This window comes from Manacus candei, unplaced genomic scaffold (assembly GCF_025592945.1).
Source record: "Manacus candei isolate 608988 ecotype Guabito, Panama unplaced genomic scaffold, ASM2559294v1 h1tg000005l, whole genome shotgun sequence".
Lineage (NCBI taxonomy): Eukaryota > Metazoa > Chordata > Aves > Passeriformes > Pipridae > Manacus > Manacus candei.
In genome coordinates, this window is record NW_026138053.1 from 16,930,288 (window position 1) to 16,950,808 (window position 20,521).

At 35.6% G+C, this 20,521-nt stretch overlaps 1 protein-coding gene across 4 annotated transcripts in view; it reads right to left on the bottom strand.

Moving 5' to 3' along the window:
* Positions 1–20,521, bottom strand: part of COL11A1 (collagen type XI alpha 1 chain) — a 133,819-nt gene that overhangs the window by 77,594 nt on the left and 35,704 nt on the right. For 2 of the 4 annotated variants that reach the window (XM_051800294.1, XM_051800304.1), the window contains exons 5-15: positions 19,648–19,776; positions 11,598–11,714; positions 11,186–11,332; positions 10,901–10,996; positions 8,483–8,728; positions 5,855–5,917; positions 4,283–4,324; positions 3,862–3,924; positions 2,188–2,262; positions 825–908; positions 570–626 (exon numbers count right to left, since the gene is read on the bottom strand). In XM_051800294.1, the coding sequence (XP_051656254.1) occupies positions 570–626; positions 825–908; positions 2,188–2,262; positions 3,862–3,924; positions 4,283–4,324; positions 5,855–5,917; positions 8,483–8,728; positions 10,901–10,996; positions 11,186–11,332; positions 11,598–11,714; positions 19,648–19,776 (1,119 nt within the window). Of the gene's footprint in view, positions 1–569; positions 627–824; positions 909–2,187; positions 2,263–3,861; positions 3,925–4,282; positions 4,325–5,854; positions 5,918–8,482; positions 8,729–10,900; positions 10,997–11,185; positions 11,333–11,597; positions 11,715–12,178; positions 12,395–19,647; positions 19,777–20,521 lie in introns of those variants that run through there. The other 2 variants (XM_051800322.1, XM_051800312.1) reach the window with 2 other exon arrangements.

Here is a 20,521-nt window from a genome sequence, read left to right on the forward strand (position 1 = left end):
ACAAGCAAAGTATATAGACTTTGTATAACTATTAAGTTTTTTAACATCCACAGGGCCATTTCCAGGAGTATTAGGAGTCAAGTAAAATTCACGACTGAAGTAAAAAAAGTATAATTCTTTTAGAAATCTGCATGGCTCTTAATTGCTTAAAGGAATCCCTCTTAAAAACTTTCCAGATTCCATTTAAATATTGAGCAAAGGTGATTCTGCACACACTTTATTATCTCCTACTGTAGAGCTTCATATTTACCACAAGAAATTGTATGAATATTATTACAGAGATGACTGACTGTAGAGACATATGTAATTATCTATGTAAAAACTATTTACTAGATTTGTAAGTCTACCAGTGTGCTCTATCCAAACACCACAAAATCTACAATAAAAGCTGATTTAGTATTCAGGTTACATTGCAGACCTTGAATAAGAATACAAGCCATGGCTTTAATTACATAATATCAATTTTAAATAAAATAAGCACAAATACAGAGGTGTAGGCAAGACCAGAATGGGATCCATGGCCTGCATTACTGTGTTCTTAAACCTCTGTCCCTGTTTTGTTTACATACCACAGGACCTGGTCTTCCAGTGAGTCCCATAGGACCAGGTGGACCTCTCATAGCAATCTGAGAAAACAAACAAACAGAACAACAGGTATCATGAAAAAGTTGCGAGCCAACATACTTATTCTACATTAATACAATTCCACAATGTGTTAACAAATAGCCCCCATCTTTAACTTCACATCCTGCATGATATAAAACAGATTGGGTTTTGGAGCTGTACACTTGTGGCAGTTTTGTTTGAAGGCTCCTTGTGCTCACCCTAGCTTGCTGAAGAATGGCTTGTGCTTGAGCTTCCTGAGCTGAGATTGTAGGGCCTTTCTCACCATCTCCACCGAAGCGGAACTGCAAATACAAACACAAGAAAAGGACTCAGAATTTATCAAATCAAATTCATATTTGTTTTTTTGCTGCAACTGTGCAAACCACTTCAAAGACAAAAGGTCACAGTCTAGTTCATTCCACTGACTTCAGAAGATCCAGGCCACTGGATCCAAGATGAACATAAAGCCATTGGTAATAGTTTAGAATTGAGGTCTAAATCTAATCCCTTAAGAGCAAATATTTTCTTGATTTCATAGGATTTTGGTTTTCATTTTATTTGTTTGCTTGCTTATTTGTTTCAAAAAGAGGCCAAAATAGACTCTTAATTTTCTGCAAAACTTCAATAAAAATGGCTATCAAAATTAATTAGTTCTCTGTACGTTGGTAGTTACCCACAGAAAAAAATGCAATTTAATTTAGGGCAGACTTAAATTTGAAAAATGTTTGATATCTCAAATAAAAGAGTTTTGTGTAATTTCTGACAATTTCAAAATAAATTACAGAATAAAACTTAAGTACTCATTCTTGTGGTTCTGTTATTGCTCATGGAACTGCTAGAAGAAGCTTTGCAATATTGCAGAAATGTTAAGCTGCAACAAGAAGCACAGCTTTCCAAAGGTATGGCATAGGCACACTGGATATCAGGGCCGTGAATCTTTCACTGCCCACAACAGTTTATCCAGCTTGCCTATGCCCAGAGTTGACATGGATCTTTTGCATATATACATACACTTAGGAATAATGAATTCCATGCACATAGTACTTTTCATACCACAAAAGTGCAAGATCCTTTAACAGCTTTGGGCTTGTTCCTCCACATGCTAAAACAGATGGTGTTTTGCTTTGACTCCAGTGGGAGTAGAGCTGGCCATGTGCATATATTTCTATTCAAAGGATGCACTGACTCTTCAAAGAAGACACTGAAGTCCAATTTTAAGCATTGAATGCTTAAAATTCTCCATGTCAATGAGACTTGAAAGCACACATGCCTGTTGGGAGTACAGGCTCTCTGTACAACAGCAAACTCGTTGTTTAGGACATACAGTAGCAAAAAAATAGTTACTATTGAAAATATAAGGAGATTTGCAGTGTCTGTAATTCATTCATTAGGTTCCAATCTGTCAGCCATGCAGGAGTTAAAGCATATGTTTTGTTTCAGGAAAAAAAGGCAGCATATGAACTTCAAATGCTTAGAGCGTACAAGAAACTCTGTTTCATCTCTCATTCCACAGACAAAAATACATTTCTCGAAAGACACTTCCCCTTTTTGTAGGCTGGTGACCCTGTAATCATAACTTACCGGCAACATTAACATGGTACCTGGGGGACCTGCTAAACCATCAGCACCAGGAAGACCAGGGCGACCAGGTGGACCCTAAGAGAACAGAGAGATGAGAGAAAAAGGGATGAGAACGAAAAGATAATTACGTAAAATAAACCTTTTGAGTCACATACTTTTGAGTCACTTACATACATTTACACTCATAGAATAGTGTGAGTTGGAAAAGACCTTAAAGACCTAGTTTCAACCCCCCTGCCATGGGCAGGGACGCCTTCCACTAGACCAGGTTGCTTAAAGTCCCATTCAGCCTGGCCTTGAACACTTCCAGGGACGGTGCAGCCATCTGGGCAACCTGTTCCAATGCCTCACCACTCTCACAGTCAAGAATTTCTTCCTAGCATGAATCTAAACCTGCCTTCTTTCAGTTTAAAAACATATCCCTTGTTCTATCATTATGTGTCCTTAAAAAGTCTCTCTCCATCTCTCTTGTAGCCATCTCCCTCACCCCCCAGCCTGTCTACATAGTAGAGGTACACAAGAGTGGTGTAGGGTAGGAGAATTGCCTCCCTGGACTTGTTGGTCAGGCTTCTTTCAATGCATCCAAGGACACGGTTGGCTGCAAGTGTATGTTACTGGGTCAGGTCGAGTTTCTTGTCCACCAACACCCCCAAGACCTTCTCTGCAGGACTGCTCTCAGTCCATTCTCCACCCAGCCTAATTGCTACAATTATTTATTCGTGTCATGTGTCTGTTCCATGACAGGCACACAGTGTGTTTAGTCAAGAATTTCCTTATGATGAATTCAGTAGGCAGACAGTTACAAAACTATCAGTAGTTATTCCATTACAATATGTTAAAATTACCATTTTATAAGTTCAAATTCCAAAATATTTAATTAATCTGCAGGAAATAAATACTAAAGAAAGGTGGATGCTGACTTACTAGCAAGGTGAAGAATTGTTGGGGTTTTAACATTATCTCATTATTCAGTGAACTGGTAGCATCTTCTCAACATCTTGTATGCATAAATACAGCGTGAACATGCTAGACTTGAGACTAAACTATCTCATAAAAGACAGAAAAGTTCTTAGTAGTATATTTTCATCAAATAAATATATTTAGGCTGTTTTAAAATTGTGTTGGTTGTGGTAGTAAGGAAAGACTTATGAGAACGTATAACACTAATATAATAGCTTACATTTAAATTATTTTCATTACTGGACAGGGTTCTTATGCCATATATTACTTAATATGGCTAATAAATTCTTCCAAGATCATCTAAATATTGTCCATCACCTTCAATATTCCCATGTGTATTTTGATTCTGCAGAGCCTGTCTTTCTCTGTATTTGCACATATTATAGATGAGGCCATACTGTTTTTTTAAAACTCATTCAAATCCATACGAAATGTTTGCATCTATTACTTATTATATTTTAAAATACATCAAAACAGAGAAATATAAACAAATAGGATCTTCACTTTCTTCCTGTATTTACAGTGCATATTTCTACCACTAAGGAAGTGTTTGTCCAGATTCTCAGTTGATTTCCTTAGCTGAATGAATCAGCCTCGGTTGCACTGAAGTTTCTTAACCTATGTGGATCTATTTCAGAGCAGGATCTAACTCGCCCTTGTAGCAATTAGTGCAAGATATCCCATGAATACAGAGGATAATGTTTGTTGACTTACCCTTTCACCAGGGTCACCTGGAGGACCAACTGGACCTTGAAGACCTGGGGGACCTGTAAGACCCTACAGAAAATGAATGACACAATTATGCTGAATGCTTGCAGCACTTTTGAACTTTTTTTTCTTTGGAAAGTTATGATTAATATGTATTTGGATAAAATAATTTATAAGATTGCATTTTTTTTTTCTTACAAAGATTCGTAGTCAACATTCAAAACTTAGATATTCAAGTGCACTCAGCTTGTAGTATGCAGTCACTGAAAATGCTAGAGGTGACCCTTTTTTACTCCCTTTTGAAAGTGCTAAGTCTGATATACCATTTGGGAACTATAAGACGACTGATATTGTGTTTAACTCATGGACACAAAAGCAGAGTGGATAAATTAAATGAAATAAAGGAAATTGTGATTAATACACTTACAGCAGGTCCTCTTGGTCCCGGTGGTCCTTCAATGAGCATACCCTAGGGGTGGATGAAACATGATGTTAACTTTACTGTGTCTTACAGGAAAACATAAAAAATCTTTTTATCTGAACTACTAAAGTTAACATTTCTTAGTGTTTTGATAAACTTTTCCAGGAATCTTCTCTCTAAAGTTACTAGAATTAAAATCTGAATTGTTGTGTGGCTTTAAAAGTGAGAAAGACTGCTAGAAGACGCCTCCTAACAGTGGATTTAAAGTAATTTCTTTTAATGCTGTTGAAGAATTTGATGTGAATAACTGACTATTCCTATGTTATGGATCTTATAGCATCTCCTAGTTCCTTTTTTTGAGAGTAGATGCTAATCCAGATTCCAGGTCATGGTAAGTCCTACAACTATGTGATCCTCACTTGTACTAATTGGCTTTCCATAGGAAGGAGGACTGGGCAAACTAGCTTGAAACTAATTGTAGTGTTATAGATCTAAACTAAATGTACCTTGCAATGGTTTAAAAAAGTCATGTATTTTATGAGCTAACACTCTTTGAGTTTCTTCACAGATCGTGACTGAGATGTCACAATCTTATTTCAAACTTGTTCATTATTGTACTCCTTTAAATTTATTCATCAGTAACTTCACCAAATTCTAATCCTGAGACAGAAATACAGAATTAAGAAGGAGCTTTTGGATCACAGAATTCAGAGGTCACAATGACATATCACAATATTTTTTCAGACTTCAACTTAAGCTAATTTTTCCCTAGGTAATTCTGTACCTAATTTTCCATGAAATAAAAACCAGATTAAACTTTAATTTCCGCTTGCATCAAATACAAATTTGAAAGCAGTTCTTGAAAATTCTAGAAAAGTAAACCACACAGGCATTCAGTTTCTGCTAGATATTATAAAATGATTATTTTTGTATAATTTTTTTAATTCAGTTAAATTTTAGTTTCTAACCATCAAACATTATGCTACAGTAAAACTTAGTCCTAATGTAAAAGCCACTTAGCTACTATACTACTGTTTAAAGATGCATAAACTACTGATACATTACTGTGCTTATGACCAAGTTGTAGCCTCCAAAGAAACCATTTAATTAAACTCTTAGCAATATGATTGCATCAGCGCAGGTTAAACATACAAGAATTTAATTAACCCCTCGGAGGGACTTCCTTGTCCTTGCTGAAACCTGTAGTCATGGTGTTACCTGTGCCTATGCTGAAAGTTATCTTGAAAAACTGAAAGTTTTCAGTTTTGGTAGATCTGTCCAAGCTGTAGATACTAGATGGCCTGAAGAGCAGATCAACACACTGTTTTCCTCTGCACAAGAAGATTGTCTTTGTTTTATGGAACATGTGGTTAGTACTTCCTGTGACCAAAAGAGTAGGCTGGAACAGGCCACTGTCTGTAATCACTTGATACCATCCACATTACAGGTGAGCGTTTCAGAGATCACGGATAAGGTTACTGTTATCCTATCACGAGCAACGTGGTTTGATAATGATGCACCCACAGTGTACATATGTTATATAGTGCTACAGAAAAACTCACCCACATCTCTACTTACAGGTTCAATCACAGCTGGTTCTCCCTTTTGGCCTTTTTCTCCATAAGCCCCATGTCCTGTCACCTGGCCAGTAAAAACAACCCCAAAAATGAAAATAAGTAGAAGGTCTAAGGACCTGTTACAATAAAACAACTGCAGCAACCTGTAACTGAAAGCTAAAGCTGGAATTGGTCTGTGCTATAAAATATAGCAAACCATATAAATAAAAAATACATGAGAAATGGAAAACGCAAAAACTGTATGCATACTTTTCAAACTACTGGATACTGTCAATTTTTACTTTTTGAATGAGATGCAATAGTGTGCATCCCATGCTTTGCATTAGGACTTCGGACTTAGAATCTAAAACTTCTGTGTGCAAGCCACAACATTGTTTCTTTTTTTATTTGATTGGAAATATTCTCAGCAATTAACAAAGATTCCTCATGACTTTCTGCATTAAGCAAGCTTAAAGTAAGAGGGAAAAAAAGATCCCTTGGTCCAATATGGACAGTTCCCTTCAAGTTCCTAATTTCATTCATTAGAAATCCACAATATGTAAAGTAGTCTGAGAAGGGGCTGTGACTGCATGGCGAAAATGGGAAAGGAGTTAAATGGCATTGTGAACATTATATAATATGTCCCAGACAGCCAGATATACCTCCTAAATACATGAATTAGCATCAACTGCCAAATTCTTTTAGGATCAGCTCTATAGGAAGTTTTGGGTTCAGGATTAAGATAACAGAAGTGCCTAAAAATAACACATGTTAATGGAAGAAACAGACAGATTGAAGTTTCAAACAAAGAAAAAGAAACTGTTTTTTTTTTCAAACCATGAGATAACGTATTTTTCTTCAGAAGTAGCTCTCTTGATTGCTAATATATTCACTAGAAATTAAAGTTCTAGTTCTGACCAGTTGAAAATTTGAAATGATTTTTTAAATTTTTTTTATTTTTTTTTTTAATTTCAGTAGAGTGATTTGACATTTACTCTAAAATAGCTGTGGATTTTAAAATGTTAAGGATAATGTTCCAGTATTTCCATATGAAATATTTTGGACTGGAAAAACAGAGGCATAATTTCCTGTGCATTTTGCAATTATTTATGAAGGCACAGATCTCACTAGTAATAATCAATAGTTCATAAAAATCAAGTAGCAAGAGGTATAGACAATTATTTTTTATTAGAGTAACATAAATTAGTTGTAAAGAATGACATTAGGGTCTCTATCTTTGGAGATATTGCCCCTTTTTGAAAGTTTCCAGATACTGAATACTTTCCATCTTGCCTTTTTTATCAAAGGTAGAACTTCAGTTCTTCTAAATACACCCATATTTCAAAGGAAAATGATATGATATCTCTGGTTCAGAAGATGAGAAGGCACAGGCCAGAGCCTGTGTTCTAATTCAAGATTCCTGACTCCTTCAGCTTTGTATCAAGGCATTTTAAGTTGAAATTTACACCAGGGGATAGAGTCTACACAGTCATTTGTTTAATGCAGGCACAAATGGTGCCTTATGGGCTCTTTGCTTTGCAGATAATCTGACCTTTTCTGTGTCATTCTGCCACAGTGTCCCCATCTGGGCTAGAAGGAAAAGAGTACACTTGTATCACATTGCACAGATAAGGATCATTAAAAAATACAATGACCCCAACAGGGTTTAGAAAGGAGCAGTAAAAGTAGTATGGGTTTCAAGGTTGGCAGGGAAAAGCAACCTTACAGCATTTGCTGTTATTTCTTGGATCCTTCGTAAATGTAAGTTTTGACTTTGTGAGGAGAAAATAAAGATAATACTGAGCAAATACTGCAAACAAAATTATCTTTTTCTATTATATTCAGCGTCTTCCTGATTAAAAAATCCAAATGGGAATTTTTTTTCCTTCCAGTTTTAGCCATATTACTTTTCTTTGCAGCTTCCACAGTCTGGTAAACTGGTAAACAAGGATCTTGGCACAACCAAAGGAAAGTTAAAGCCTTGCTGTTTAGCCTGTGATTAAGTCAGGGGGAAAGACAGAGCTATAAAACTCAGAAAAAAGAGCATGATTCACAGGATCCACCATGTCATCCTATCTTTCTTTATATATACAGAGCTGTTAAATCTCTTCTGCAGGATCATAAACCTGTCGCCATTGACAAAGTTTATTTTCATGAAAGGATTCAGACCTTCACCTTTCCACTCATGAATCTTCTCCTTGGAAAGTAGCAAAAGCCATAGGATTCTAGACACTTACATGCATTTAAACTTCTTGGGGTAATCATATAAAAATATTAATTATAGCACTTACACCTGCATTAGAACTTACATTCTTTCCAGCTTTAGCTCTAGTTTAGACAGATTTTTAAAACTGTTCATTTTATCATCTATTTTTTTTTTAATTCCACCTTTCTTTCTTTTCCCTCCCATCTTCGGCCCTCCCTTGTTCCCTTCACCAAATGAGACAAGAATCTTACATTTAATAAAAAAAAAAAAAGTCCAGAAGTACTGAAACAAGAGGATAGCCCTGATTCAAAGCCTATCAAAAATGAGAATATATCTAATAGTTACCAGGAGCTCTGGATCAGGGTCTGTGCAGTTCTGAGACTGTATAATTACAAAGTAATTGCTAAATTAAATTAATCTGCATTATGCCTCCAATCAACTTACGCTTGTTTCTGTGATATCGGTCTCTGCAGGAACACCTGGACCAAACTCCTCATTAGTGGAATCAGTTGGTTTCTCTTCATATTCTTTATATTCATAAAAATCATATTCGCCTAAATCTCCATCTACCAGCAGATCAGATTCACTGAGGTCTACTCCTCTGCTTCCATATTCAGTTGCCTCAGTTTTTTTATCATAATCCTCTCCAGTTATGTATTCTTCAGCAAATACTTCTTCAACGGGATTTTGCTATTCATATCAGTAGCAAAGATTTGGAAATAGGAGGAATATGTGGGTTATTGTTAGTAAAGCAATGTAAGCATACGCTGATCCACCATGATGACTTGTCAAAAGAAGAAAGAACAGTAGAACTACAGCATATTGTCTTTTAATTAGAGTCTGAAGGAATGGAAGTGCAGCCTTTCAGAGTAATTAAAAGATCTTTGTATAAGTAGTACAAAGAAGTAATGTTTTCATAGGCTTTGGCTTTTTATTTCCAAAACCACTGAATTCAATATATCCAGTACTATGTGTACTGTTTGCTTAATGTTACTTTAGTGCCAAATATAGCTAAATTTCCCTGCTTGGTTTCACACTTACAAGCATTTGAATGAATGAAAATATGCAATGAGCAACGAATAAAATCAGGCCTTTTTACAATAGCAATGTGGAGGAAGTGCAAGAATCACTTTAGTTAAGCCCAGCCTTTTTCATTATTTTATGGCTATAAATACTGCTGCTGAGATTAAACTTCTTTTCTCTTATTAATGATTTTACAGTTTACTTATCAATAAAAGTCATGGTTCATATGTGTCACGGTAATTTACATACTTTTTGGTCTAAGTCAAGTACCACATGCAAAAATCAGATTAATTTTAACATTTCTTGAAACTAAGTTTTCATCTTAAGAGTATGTAAACTGTCAAACCAAGCAACCAACTTAAAAGCACTAAAGCAGTTTAAAAGAATGCTATATTTGAGATGTACAAAACTATTTGTGAAATAAAAGAGGATTGCTTTATTCTATTATAGAGGTCTCTTGAAAGGATAATTTTGAATGAAATCAAATTTCAGATATTGCTAATATGATATGGATATTCTAAATTATCAGACAATATGAACTTGTATGGTCTTAAAAATATTACGAAGCTACTCACCATACAGAGTAATTAAAAAAATCTTGATTTAATCATGCTATTGAAACATACTGCAATTAAAATAGGCCAGATTCTGATTTAACAATTGCCTAATCCCATTACCTAAAGGAGCATGACTTTTGCCTTACAGCCAGAGTAACCACAGATCTGAACCAAATCTAAGCCAAATTTAACCTTTATGCAGAACAGCTCTCACCAAGGAGAGCATTTAGCACTTTCAATCTACCTCATTACAACTCTACGATTGTAAAACTGGCTTATAAATGCCCAAGAAACTGAATTATTTAGATATACCTCTGTCAAACAACTTGTGAGAAGTAAACATGAGATTTCACACAAGAATTCTTTACAGTAAAATGAGTAAAACATACCTTAATTCACCTTCACCTTTCAAGATTTATAGGATGGAAACCAGAAAAACAAATGGGGACTCTTTTCCTCTTTTCGAATATTCAGGGGAAGTGGGGGAAGGGGAGTTTTGTACATCTTTTAAGCAACATATCTTAATTTTGAAAGGAAAAGGTAAAAGAAAAATGAAAACAATATTTTTTACAATCAGCCATCATTTTTCTAACACTAGCATTAATTAATATGTGGACATATTAATCAACATTGGCTTAGGTGTAGTAATTTTAACAAAATAATGTTTAGGCTTATCATTGTGGCTTTCCAAAAATGTCTTTTCTAACACAAGTAAAAATAATAATTTTATCTTTTTGACAGTTCAAAATATAATGTTTCTTTTGACTAGAACAAATGAAAAGTTAATAATTTGGTTTTGTTAGCTGAAGAACTGTGAAAAGCAAATGATGGCTTCTGACTCAACTTCCATATGCTGCTATGGTTACAGCAACTCTTTCTCTTTTATGCTGCACCTTTAGAATTAAAGGAAAAACTAGAGAACCCACTTCCTATTAGATCAGGAGGACTATGTCTAGTATCTAATCTGGTTTATGCTAGACATAGCTCCATTCACATCCACACTGAATGCAACAACCCTACATTCCCACAGCACATATCACTGAATGATTTCCAGAATCGTGAACCCTGCAACCTGAAGATTCGGCAGATCTCTACAGAACTAAAGGGAGTTCTGCCCAAGAAAACAGTACTTTCTGACATTGGCTGAGAAGGCATAAAACCACATTAACTGCTGTTATAGTATGTATCTTTTACACAGACATTCATCTTTTTAAAATGTGTTTCTACTTTTTTGATCACTGGCACCTGGTGGAACAAGTATTTTCTCGGGAATCTTTATTACCTCATTTGCTTCAGTAGTTCTGGAGGGAGCTTCTGTCTGGGGCCCATAGTCATTTTCAGCTATGCTGTACTCTTGAAAGCCATCAACAACGTTTGCCTAGTATTAAAGAAAAGTAAATGATTTAAAAAATCATGTATGAAAAGTTCAAGAGGTATCACTTTTATTCAGGTTATGGCATTAGCCAGATGTATTCATCTAGTGGGGTTAGGTAAATTTTTTCTTATTATCAGAGATCTTCCAGTCTTGGTCTGGGAAAGATCTTGATTATTTCTTGGCTACCTTTACCCCTAGTTTGTCTTTTGTTGCTGCTTGATAACTTTTCTTCTTCTTGGATGCATATTTTTCAGTTTTTTTTGTTGTGGCCTTTTGGGGTTTGTCCTTTGAGCTAGCGGCCACTGTCCTCTTCTTCTTTTTGGCCATGGCTTTCTTTTTCTGCAAACGTTATGAAAGACGGAATGGAAAAACATAAATAAAATGAAAAGAAAATTGAGATAGCATGAATGAAAGAAGGGTAACCAAATGCGAGATGAATGCTGTCAGCCGTGAGACCTTCCATCTCTAACTGAAAGCAAGTGCTACAGAGTAAAGGAATGAGTGAAAGGAAAACATTAGGTTTATATACAGAAGACACAAATTGACAAACCATGTGGTAGGGGACAGCTGGACACCACACAACAAACAGATCAGATTTTGTTACCTCTGTTTGTGCTACTGTCTCTTCGAACAGTGGGAGTCCCTCTGTTACAGAATCAGTTTCTTTATAATCTGCATCCCCATACTCATAGTCATATTCGATAAAATCTTCTGGTGTGTACTACATTGTAAATGGAAAAATATCAGGCATTCCTATGTTAGTGGTAGCATACTAGATTAGAAATACTGGAAAGCATCTTAACCTTTACTTAGGAGTAAAGTTTAACAAAATTAAGTTAGTATGAACAATTCAATATAATTATTCATTTGGGGGGAAAAAATACAATTTCTTATTTCTTTCAAAGCACAATACAAAAGTAATAAAAAAGTAAGTAGTAGTGCCAGGAAAAAACTTCTCTTTTATTGGACTGCAAAGAAGAATCAACTATAATTTTGATTACTGGGAGCACCAAGAGATCTTAATGAAATCATACATTTATTTAGTCTTTAAATTTCAAATAATTCCTCTTTCTACCTGTACTCTTTTATTTGTATTTTTTTCAGGTGACTAGAAGAGCAGAGATGTCAATATCTGACATGAATAGGGTAAATCATTTCAGATACAGGAAAGAAGCCACAACTCACAAATAAACATGGCTATCTTCCTGTTGTTTGTTGTAGAGTTCTGAAAACCAGGGTGGTTCCACGGTACACATTGTCTGAGCAAATGCCTCACTGGTATAATTTCATTTCAGATTCAACTTCTGCAGACTGCTCCACAGATCTGCATCTGTAATAACTAGTATCAAATGAAGATCTGGCACACAAAACTTTTATAAGAGAAAATAGCTTTAGAATTGGCTTGTGTAATGTTGTGAGCATAACTTAGGGTGCCAGAAACTCCTGAGCTGTACTTGTGGCTGTGCTATGAAGATACTGGTCTTGATATTATGTGCACCAAGGACTACTCATCACAGTTGAGAAGAAAGGGCCACTTCAAACAATCTCCCACTTGAAGCTACAGGAACTGGTTAGTCTGGTAAATTAAAGCAGTCTCCTGGTTGCTATCGGTTCACTTTATGTGTCCAGGGATTCAAAGGAAGGTGGAGTTGTGGCCGGAGTCTGGATAAGTGTTTGCTTTCCCTTGCTTAGGAAGAAATACTCTAATGTGCCTCATGTGAATTAGCCACTTCTGAAATCTCCTCTCTCCTGTTACAAGTCAGCATCATTGTCTGTAAAATGAAGACAATATCTGTTTGTTTCATTAGATTGATGAATTAGTACATTACACTTCCAAATGGTCTGAGGATTCATAGAAGCCATCATCATCAGAAAGAGATTGGCATTTTAGAAGAAATCACAGATGAAATTAAAACAGATCTCCATATTCCAAAATATATTCTACCAAAGTGACCAAAGCACTGGTTTAACTGTTTTATCTGGTAATGCTTTTTGACAAAATTTTTTCCTTATGATTTTAGTGCACAGAAGTTGATTTCCTCAGCAATTATAAGACTAACACTGAAAGGCCTTAATTGCTTAAAAATACGTTTCCATGGGTTTCTGTTACTTCACTTCTGTGGCTCCTCAGAGGCTTACTATGATAAGAGCTTTATTTAAAAAAGAAGGTACAGATTTTTTTTTTCAGAAGTCAGATGCTTTTTGCTTGATTGTCCTTCTGATTATTTCTACCCATGCACATATAAATTGGTTAGTTATGAGATACAATAAAGATAAAGAAACGATGTAACATATTTTGGTACTTGTTCGAAACTATACTGCACATTAATAAGAGCATTTCAAACTACATTTAAATAACAAAACATCATTTGAGGTGGAGAATATCCTCTTTGGGAAGTATATGGACACTTTGTCTCATATAATTAATCAATGCTTTGTTTTCATCAGTGGTATCTTTGGCATTACCGAGGTAAGTTGATACTATTTATACTTTTCAAAACCAACAGCATTTTACACTTAAACATGGTAAGTAATATATGATTACTCTCTTCTTGTTCAGCAAATTATTATTCAGTGCTAACCCCAGTGAAGTCAAAGAAACATGTTTGACTTATAAGTAGTATTGTCCAAGGGCCTCACATGCAGTGATGATATATTTGTATGGTTCCGTCAATATATAAAAACATGTTTTCCGGCTTGTGCAGTTCTGGAAATGCAACTCAAAACAGCTCGTTTCTAACGAAGAATGCCAGTGCCATCCAAAAAAGAAAACACAATGGCAAGTTTCTGGGAAACCATATGCAGCCACATAAAGGAGTCAAAGAAGGAACGACATGGATAAAACCAGACTTTTTAAAATAGTTACTGAATAGCATTGAAATTGTGGTATGTCTTTGAGAATTATAAAAATGTATGCAAATGCATAAAATCTGATTCATTTATCTTCTCTAAAGAAGTCCATGTAAACTAGGTTTATTTATGGGAAAAAAAAATCTCTCTCTATATTCAGTTATTCCACCCTAACAGTGATAACCCATTACATATTTCTAAGTGCTTCCTCAGCCAAACCACACGAATCAAACACTCTGCTACGCAATTTTTATTTGTACCAAAGCAATAGACACTACCTATGTTAAATAATATCCAATATTTTAAGGGGTAAGTGGAGGAACATTTTGAAGAGAATTACTGTGTCATTAGCCAGATTTAAATTTAAATATACTGTTAGGAGTTTGTTTTAATAACTTACAGACACATAGATTCCTTTTTAGTAAGCATTGTAGACCTATTCAGAAACTGTTAAGTGTTCATTCCAGCAGTCACTATGACCAATTAACAATTTAAATATAGCTCTGAGTTGCTCAGGATTATAACTGTTTTGCAAATCTCAGTAGTATGGCTTCTCTTATGGTAAGTTGAATGGCTGTGCTGAATTGTGCCAACTATGTGACTAATAAAAATTGCAACAGTAGGTTACAAATAGTTCTTCAGAGGCCATAAACTAAACAGAAATGTTGACTGGGGGAAAAAAAAAGAAAAGAAAAATATCTGTGTCAATGTCGGTATTAAAATGTTAGTATTAAAAAAGAAAGTGGTGAATAAATTGATATTTATGCTAAGAGGCATAGTTTGAAAAGTCAGACATCTATGAATGAGAACTAGAAAACATACAAACCAGCGCAAATATGTGGACAGATCTATTACGTCATGCATAATCACACAGAAAATACTTTTGGGTGTTGTGCCTCACTCATTTCTGTTAAAGACAGTGAAAACTTTCTTGACATATGCAAAATGTGATCCAAGTGGTTGCACTGATATTCAGGCACACAGACAGAAAGAACATGGATGGGCGAGAAGTGGGGAATGACAGTTTCCACACTGGTTTCAGATTCAGCCAAGCAAGCAGGTAAAGATCCTCCATTTTAAGAGCACAGTATCTGAGGGGTATTATGAAATTTTTGAATTTACAAGCTCAGACATGTGGTCACCTTACTGAAACCATATTCAAGTAGTTTCTAAATCTCAGTACTTTGCAGTCCTCCTGGTACAAGGAAGAAAAGTGAAAATATGCAGTAGTTCTAAACTTCCTATAAGATAAATCTTATCCTTAGCAATCCTTCCTTTCCAGACATTCCCTTCTGAAACATCAGCAACCCTTATCTTTCACACCAGCTAATAGACTAAGAGTATGTTTTGTACTGTACTGCACTGCATGGGTCCTGTTGTAAATAGTGAAATACAGATGCAAAATTGGCCAGGTGTATTTCCTGAGGCACAGTCTGTCCAGACAGAGGAATGCATCTCTACATCCCTAACTGGTGTAAAGATACACTTTAGAAAGATGATTTACTCACAGCATGAGTTTATCAACTCCACCTGATGAAGGCTATTCCCTATTTTTAAGATGAGACAACAGAACTATTAAAGGACTGGTCAGTTCAATGAGTTAAATTTACAAATACCAGGGACAGGTTTAATGGCTTTAGTCACCTGCTGTGAAGCTGGCAACTCACACTTACCCTTCCATCAACAGTCAAGACTGGATACGTGGCACATATCCCTTCTTTTTCTGGAGCTACACAACCACAAGGTCACCTTTATCAGATAACCAGAGAGAGGGGTATGATCTATTCAGTTTGAGGCCTCAACAGAGCTTGAGAAAAGTGTCTTTACATTTTGGATGCTACCATTCCTGAGTGCAAAACCCAGGCCCTGCTATTAGTTCACAGAATTTGGGGAGTTCACAGAAATCTGTAATGGCTGAACTGCTAATCAAAGAAAAGACAATAAGTAGACTCGAATATATAAGAGAAAGTATCTAGAATTTCTACATTAATTAATGCAAATGGAAAAGTAACTTCTGCCACTTTCAGAGTTTAATCAAGACTACTGACTCTAGCAAGAAATCAAAGCATTGAAAGAAAGTAAGTGTGACAGGATGACGAGTATAGTTGAAGAGAGTGTAATTTGGTTTTTTAGCTCTATACCAAAGATATTACTGGCCAGGAATGCAGCCAGAGAATCAAGAAGCTGGAAAGGGATTTAAAGGGGCATTCGGCTTGTGGATCATTCTGATGATCCTCCTATGAACACTGACATAGCCAAGTGTAAAATATACCTACCACAGATATGCACTGTTAATTCCATCCTGCTCCAGAGATCTGCCTATGAAAGTCTACCTAAACCCTAATACTGCTATATAATGGAATAGTTACAGATCTGAGAAATCAGGGATAGAAAGTTCTGTTGTTAGCACCAAGTGCTCACAGTTATAGCAAAATATATATACTGCATTAACTTTCACAGTGGTTTCACATGAATATCAAAAAGATGGACTCAATAGGTGGAACTTGGTGAGAGATTTTAGCTCAGAGATGTCAGGTAACACACCATTCAAATGTGATGCAATTTTTATCCTCTTGCTCTTCTTTCTGCTATTGTAATACCAGCAATAGTTACTGAACAGCCGTTCTTGTAATGAATATTGCATATGACTGTTTTCTTACAAATGAAAGGAAGAATAAAACCTGCTGCTTCTTGATGGGACAAAATGTTTCCATTATGACCTCATGCTTTCTTTACCAGAGTGATTATATTACACTACCAGATCATCATGTAATTCCAATTAAAGAGATGAACTGTTTTCTTCATCAGATGTATTTTAGAAGCAGAGGGTCAGCAGGATGCAAGGCCTATATTTCAACTGTTAAATGACTTAAATATTCTGAAGGAAACCTGACTTTGAAAACCAATTCTTCTGCTATCCATACTCTAAAAACCTAACCTCCCATTCCAAAATGTAGATTTTAGCAATATTTGCTTTACATTTCCAAATTAAAAGAATTAATAATATAAAGAACTGTCATGATTAAATTAATAATAACAAAGAACTGTCATAAGCCAAATTTTTCCACTGCCTAAAGATTATGCTAAATCATTTAGCAAACTAAAGAGGCAAAGATGACTTTGAAACATTCTAGGCTCACTAAGACATTACAAAATTAAATAAAATAAAGGATGCTAAGCACCATGAGAGTTTTGAAAATCAGCTGCAATAATATAAATAAATAAATGATAGAAAATGTCAATCTTAGGGTAGAATAAAAGTTAAAAGAATTGGATGGCCTCTTCTACCATATAGTCCTTATATTGTTCATAAAAGTGATAAAAGAAAGGAGATAAAAGGAGATAAGAACAAAATGTTCAGTTTCCAAAGACAGTCTGTGTCAAAAGAAGAATAAGACTCTTAAGGTTCTTCATTATGTTAATTCCTTAAATAAAAAGTCTATATATCCATAGAAAGAGAGTTAGGAAGATCACTACTTTAAATATCTGCTAAGTTAGCTAACTGCAGTTCTAAAGATGACATAATTATCTTTCCATATTTTTCAGAAAACTAGTATTTCTGCTCAGTCAAACACCTGAAAGAACACTAATTAACATGTTCTGAAAGGATGCCTGAAGCCTCCAAGTCAATATATTTGGGAGCCATTTGCACCTTTACTTTACCAAGCTCATTTCATTAAACGAAAACATTTTATGTCTTCAAGTAATCCATTAGTTTGGGACAGATCCAAAATAAATGAAGCCAAATTCCTTTGTGGAGTAATTTCTTCAGCAGAAGTCAGATGGTGTGATTCACTGGGTTGCAGAATAATCTTCCAAGAGAAGATCTGAAAGTCTGATAGTTGGGTCCTTTGAAAACTAGACCTGATGACACTCAAGAAAATATACTGCCCAGCAATCAAGGACAATGAAGACTGGTTAGGTCTTTCTCAGCTCTAATTTCTGTGAGCTGGCCAAGCATATGTGATTGAACTGGAAAGGAATTTAATACATTTCCATTTATAGTAGAAAGGGGGTCGAAAACAAGACAAAAGTCCAGACTGTTCACAAGGTATTTATAAGAAAAGCATGGATGCGTGTCTTCCTTAAGAAAAGTAATCTTGATAGTTCTGAAGCACAGTTCAGACCCATACTTGATTCTTGAAACCTAATTATACATTCAACATGAAAAAATGATTACTGAACTTCTAGGGAACACTTTTTTGTGTAGTGACAACTGCTGAGTCATAAGTCTGTACTTGACAAGTTACAGAGATTCATATGTGGCTATTCACAAGCAAGAACAAGGAAAGTTGATACATACTTCAATAAAAACATGCCTTGAAGATGGAAATAAATCATAATAAACAACAGAGTAAACTGTGTTGATATTACTATTTATCTAGTGTTTTCTCATTTGCATGCTGAATGAGAGTTCTGAAGAAGTGGGAACCAAACACAGAGGGACAGAAGCATTCTCTATGGGAAGGGTACTGACATCTATTCGAACCTGAACTGCTCCCACAGAGCTTCGAGGTCTTCACACAGGAAAGAGAAAGAATCAGAGTGCTAAGTCAAATAGCAGCAAAGCCTGGGAAAGTTCCCAAGCAAAATTTAAATTTTCTTTGAAATGCACTAATGAGAAAAAAACATATTTTGCTTTTTGTTTGTTTGCATAAATTATCAACAACATGCTTTCAATCTGTTCTGTTTTGGAATATGGAGATCTAGGTAGCCAGGCACACAGATAGAAGTCCTATGGAGTCCCCATGAAGACATCAGGCTCCATACATTGTAAAGCAGTGTAAAGGCCTCTGCCTATTTGTGATTGACTTGACACATCTTGAACAACTCTGATGCAATGGATGTGGGAGGGAGTCCCTTTGAAATAAGTTCTGGGCCCTATGGGCCTCTGTCTCTTGCTGACATAATTTTCAGTCAGATAGAATAAATAGTGACAACAAATAAAATTATCATGTATTTAGAAAAAGTTCAGTCCTGAAAGAGGCTCAAAGCATGCATCCAAGAACAATTCAGCAAGTTTTTAATGATCTCTTGAGCAATCAGTAGTAATAACCACTCAGATCACACACTGCTGACTGCATACTAGCTGTCCAGAGCCCAGTTTAATTACAACTAGTTACATTTTGCAAATGCTTTTCACTTTACACTATTTAATGCAAGTACTTAGAATCTGTGTACAGCAACACATACAACTGCTGATGCTTAGAGGTCTAGTCTGAGGAACTATCTTGACCTCAGTGAATTACTCAGTTCATGGCTGTTAAAACTGTCTACAGTGACAAACAGTTTCTATTAATACCTTTCATGTTTCTACTCAGTTTTGTGCCTGTTGGTTAACCTGCTAAGAGTGGAACTGGCTGAAATAATTTTGTGTGCACATGCATTTGTGCACACATCTCACTAAAACACATGGCATTTCTAACAGAAGATGTTTACAATTGTAGAATATCCAAAGCTCCTTACAAATGTGGCATTGTTAATACTCTGCATCACTGAAATCATAAACATACACAGAAGACAAATAGATACAAGTAAACAAACTCATACTGCTATAATTTTTAAAAAGAATTACAGTTTCACTTCACTGAGAATGATGGTTCTTCAAATACCACCGGTGTGAGAGGTTCCTTCAAATGCCTGACATAAATGAGTGGACAGCAAAAATGAATGCACTCCTGCAACCTGTTTCCTTCACTTCTAGAACAATGCATATCATTTATCTGGAAGTGCTCCTTTGCAACTTGTCTCCAGCACAACCGCTAACGTGCAATAAGTCTAGTAATACGTGACTGACTACTCACCTCATCAACTTGAGGATCTTGAGCCTGAGCAGCATTGGGCACTGGGGAATCACAGTCTGGGCTATAATGCTCACAATAGTCAAATGCAGCTCTGGGATCAGCTATAATCAACAGCTGTTGGATCTCACCCTGCAGGAAAGCATATCCAGATTAAATAATAAAAACAAAGATAGTCTACAATTCATCAGAGGTACAGAGTTTGTGTTCAGAAAAAAACTAGGCACATAACACTTAGTTAATACCATCTGTGGTTATAAATATCATACTTAATTTCGGCTGCTATTATGGAAAACATCTTAAACATTGTTCACATGGAAAAACAATGCAAATTAATGTGGAATGGACTAGGTGTAAAATTCTGGCTTAAAATGATGCCTAGTGGGAAGGTGTAACTCCTGCTCTGTCATTTTCCTGCTGTTTGTTTACTTCTTTTCTGGAAACCAGTCTAAATTCCTAAGATTTAATTCAGGGCACTTCCTACTACCAGCATGCAGCTCAGCATGCAAGTGATCAACAGTATAATTCTGAGAGTTTGCATCACATCAGTACTCTCAAAGAAGGAGACAATAAAATAAAATAAAAAAGTCTGTACCAGAGACACAGTTATTGGACCAAAAAATAATTAAGTAAGCACTGTGTAAATACACACTGTAGAATGTGTTAAAAAAAACCTTTAACTGCTAACAAATGTTATTTTCGCCTCTATTGCCATATATCACGCATAAAAACATCACAGTAAAGGGATCCACTATTCTGGATATAAAAAATGGCTCTGCTGAGATCCCCTGCAGAGACCTTGTATGTTTATCATTTTCCACAGAAAGCTGTCTGGTATCCAGTGTATTTCTTAACATAGTGGTACTATTTAAACAGT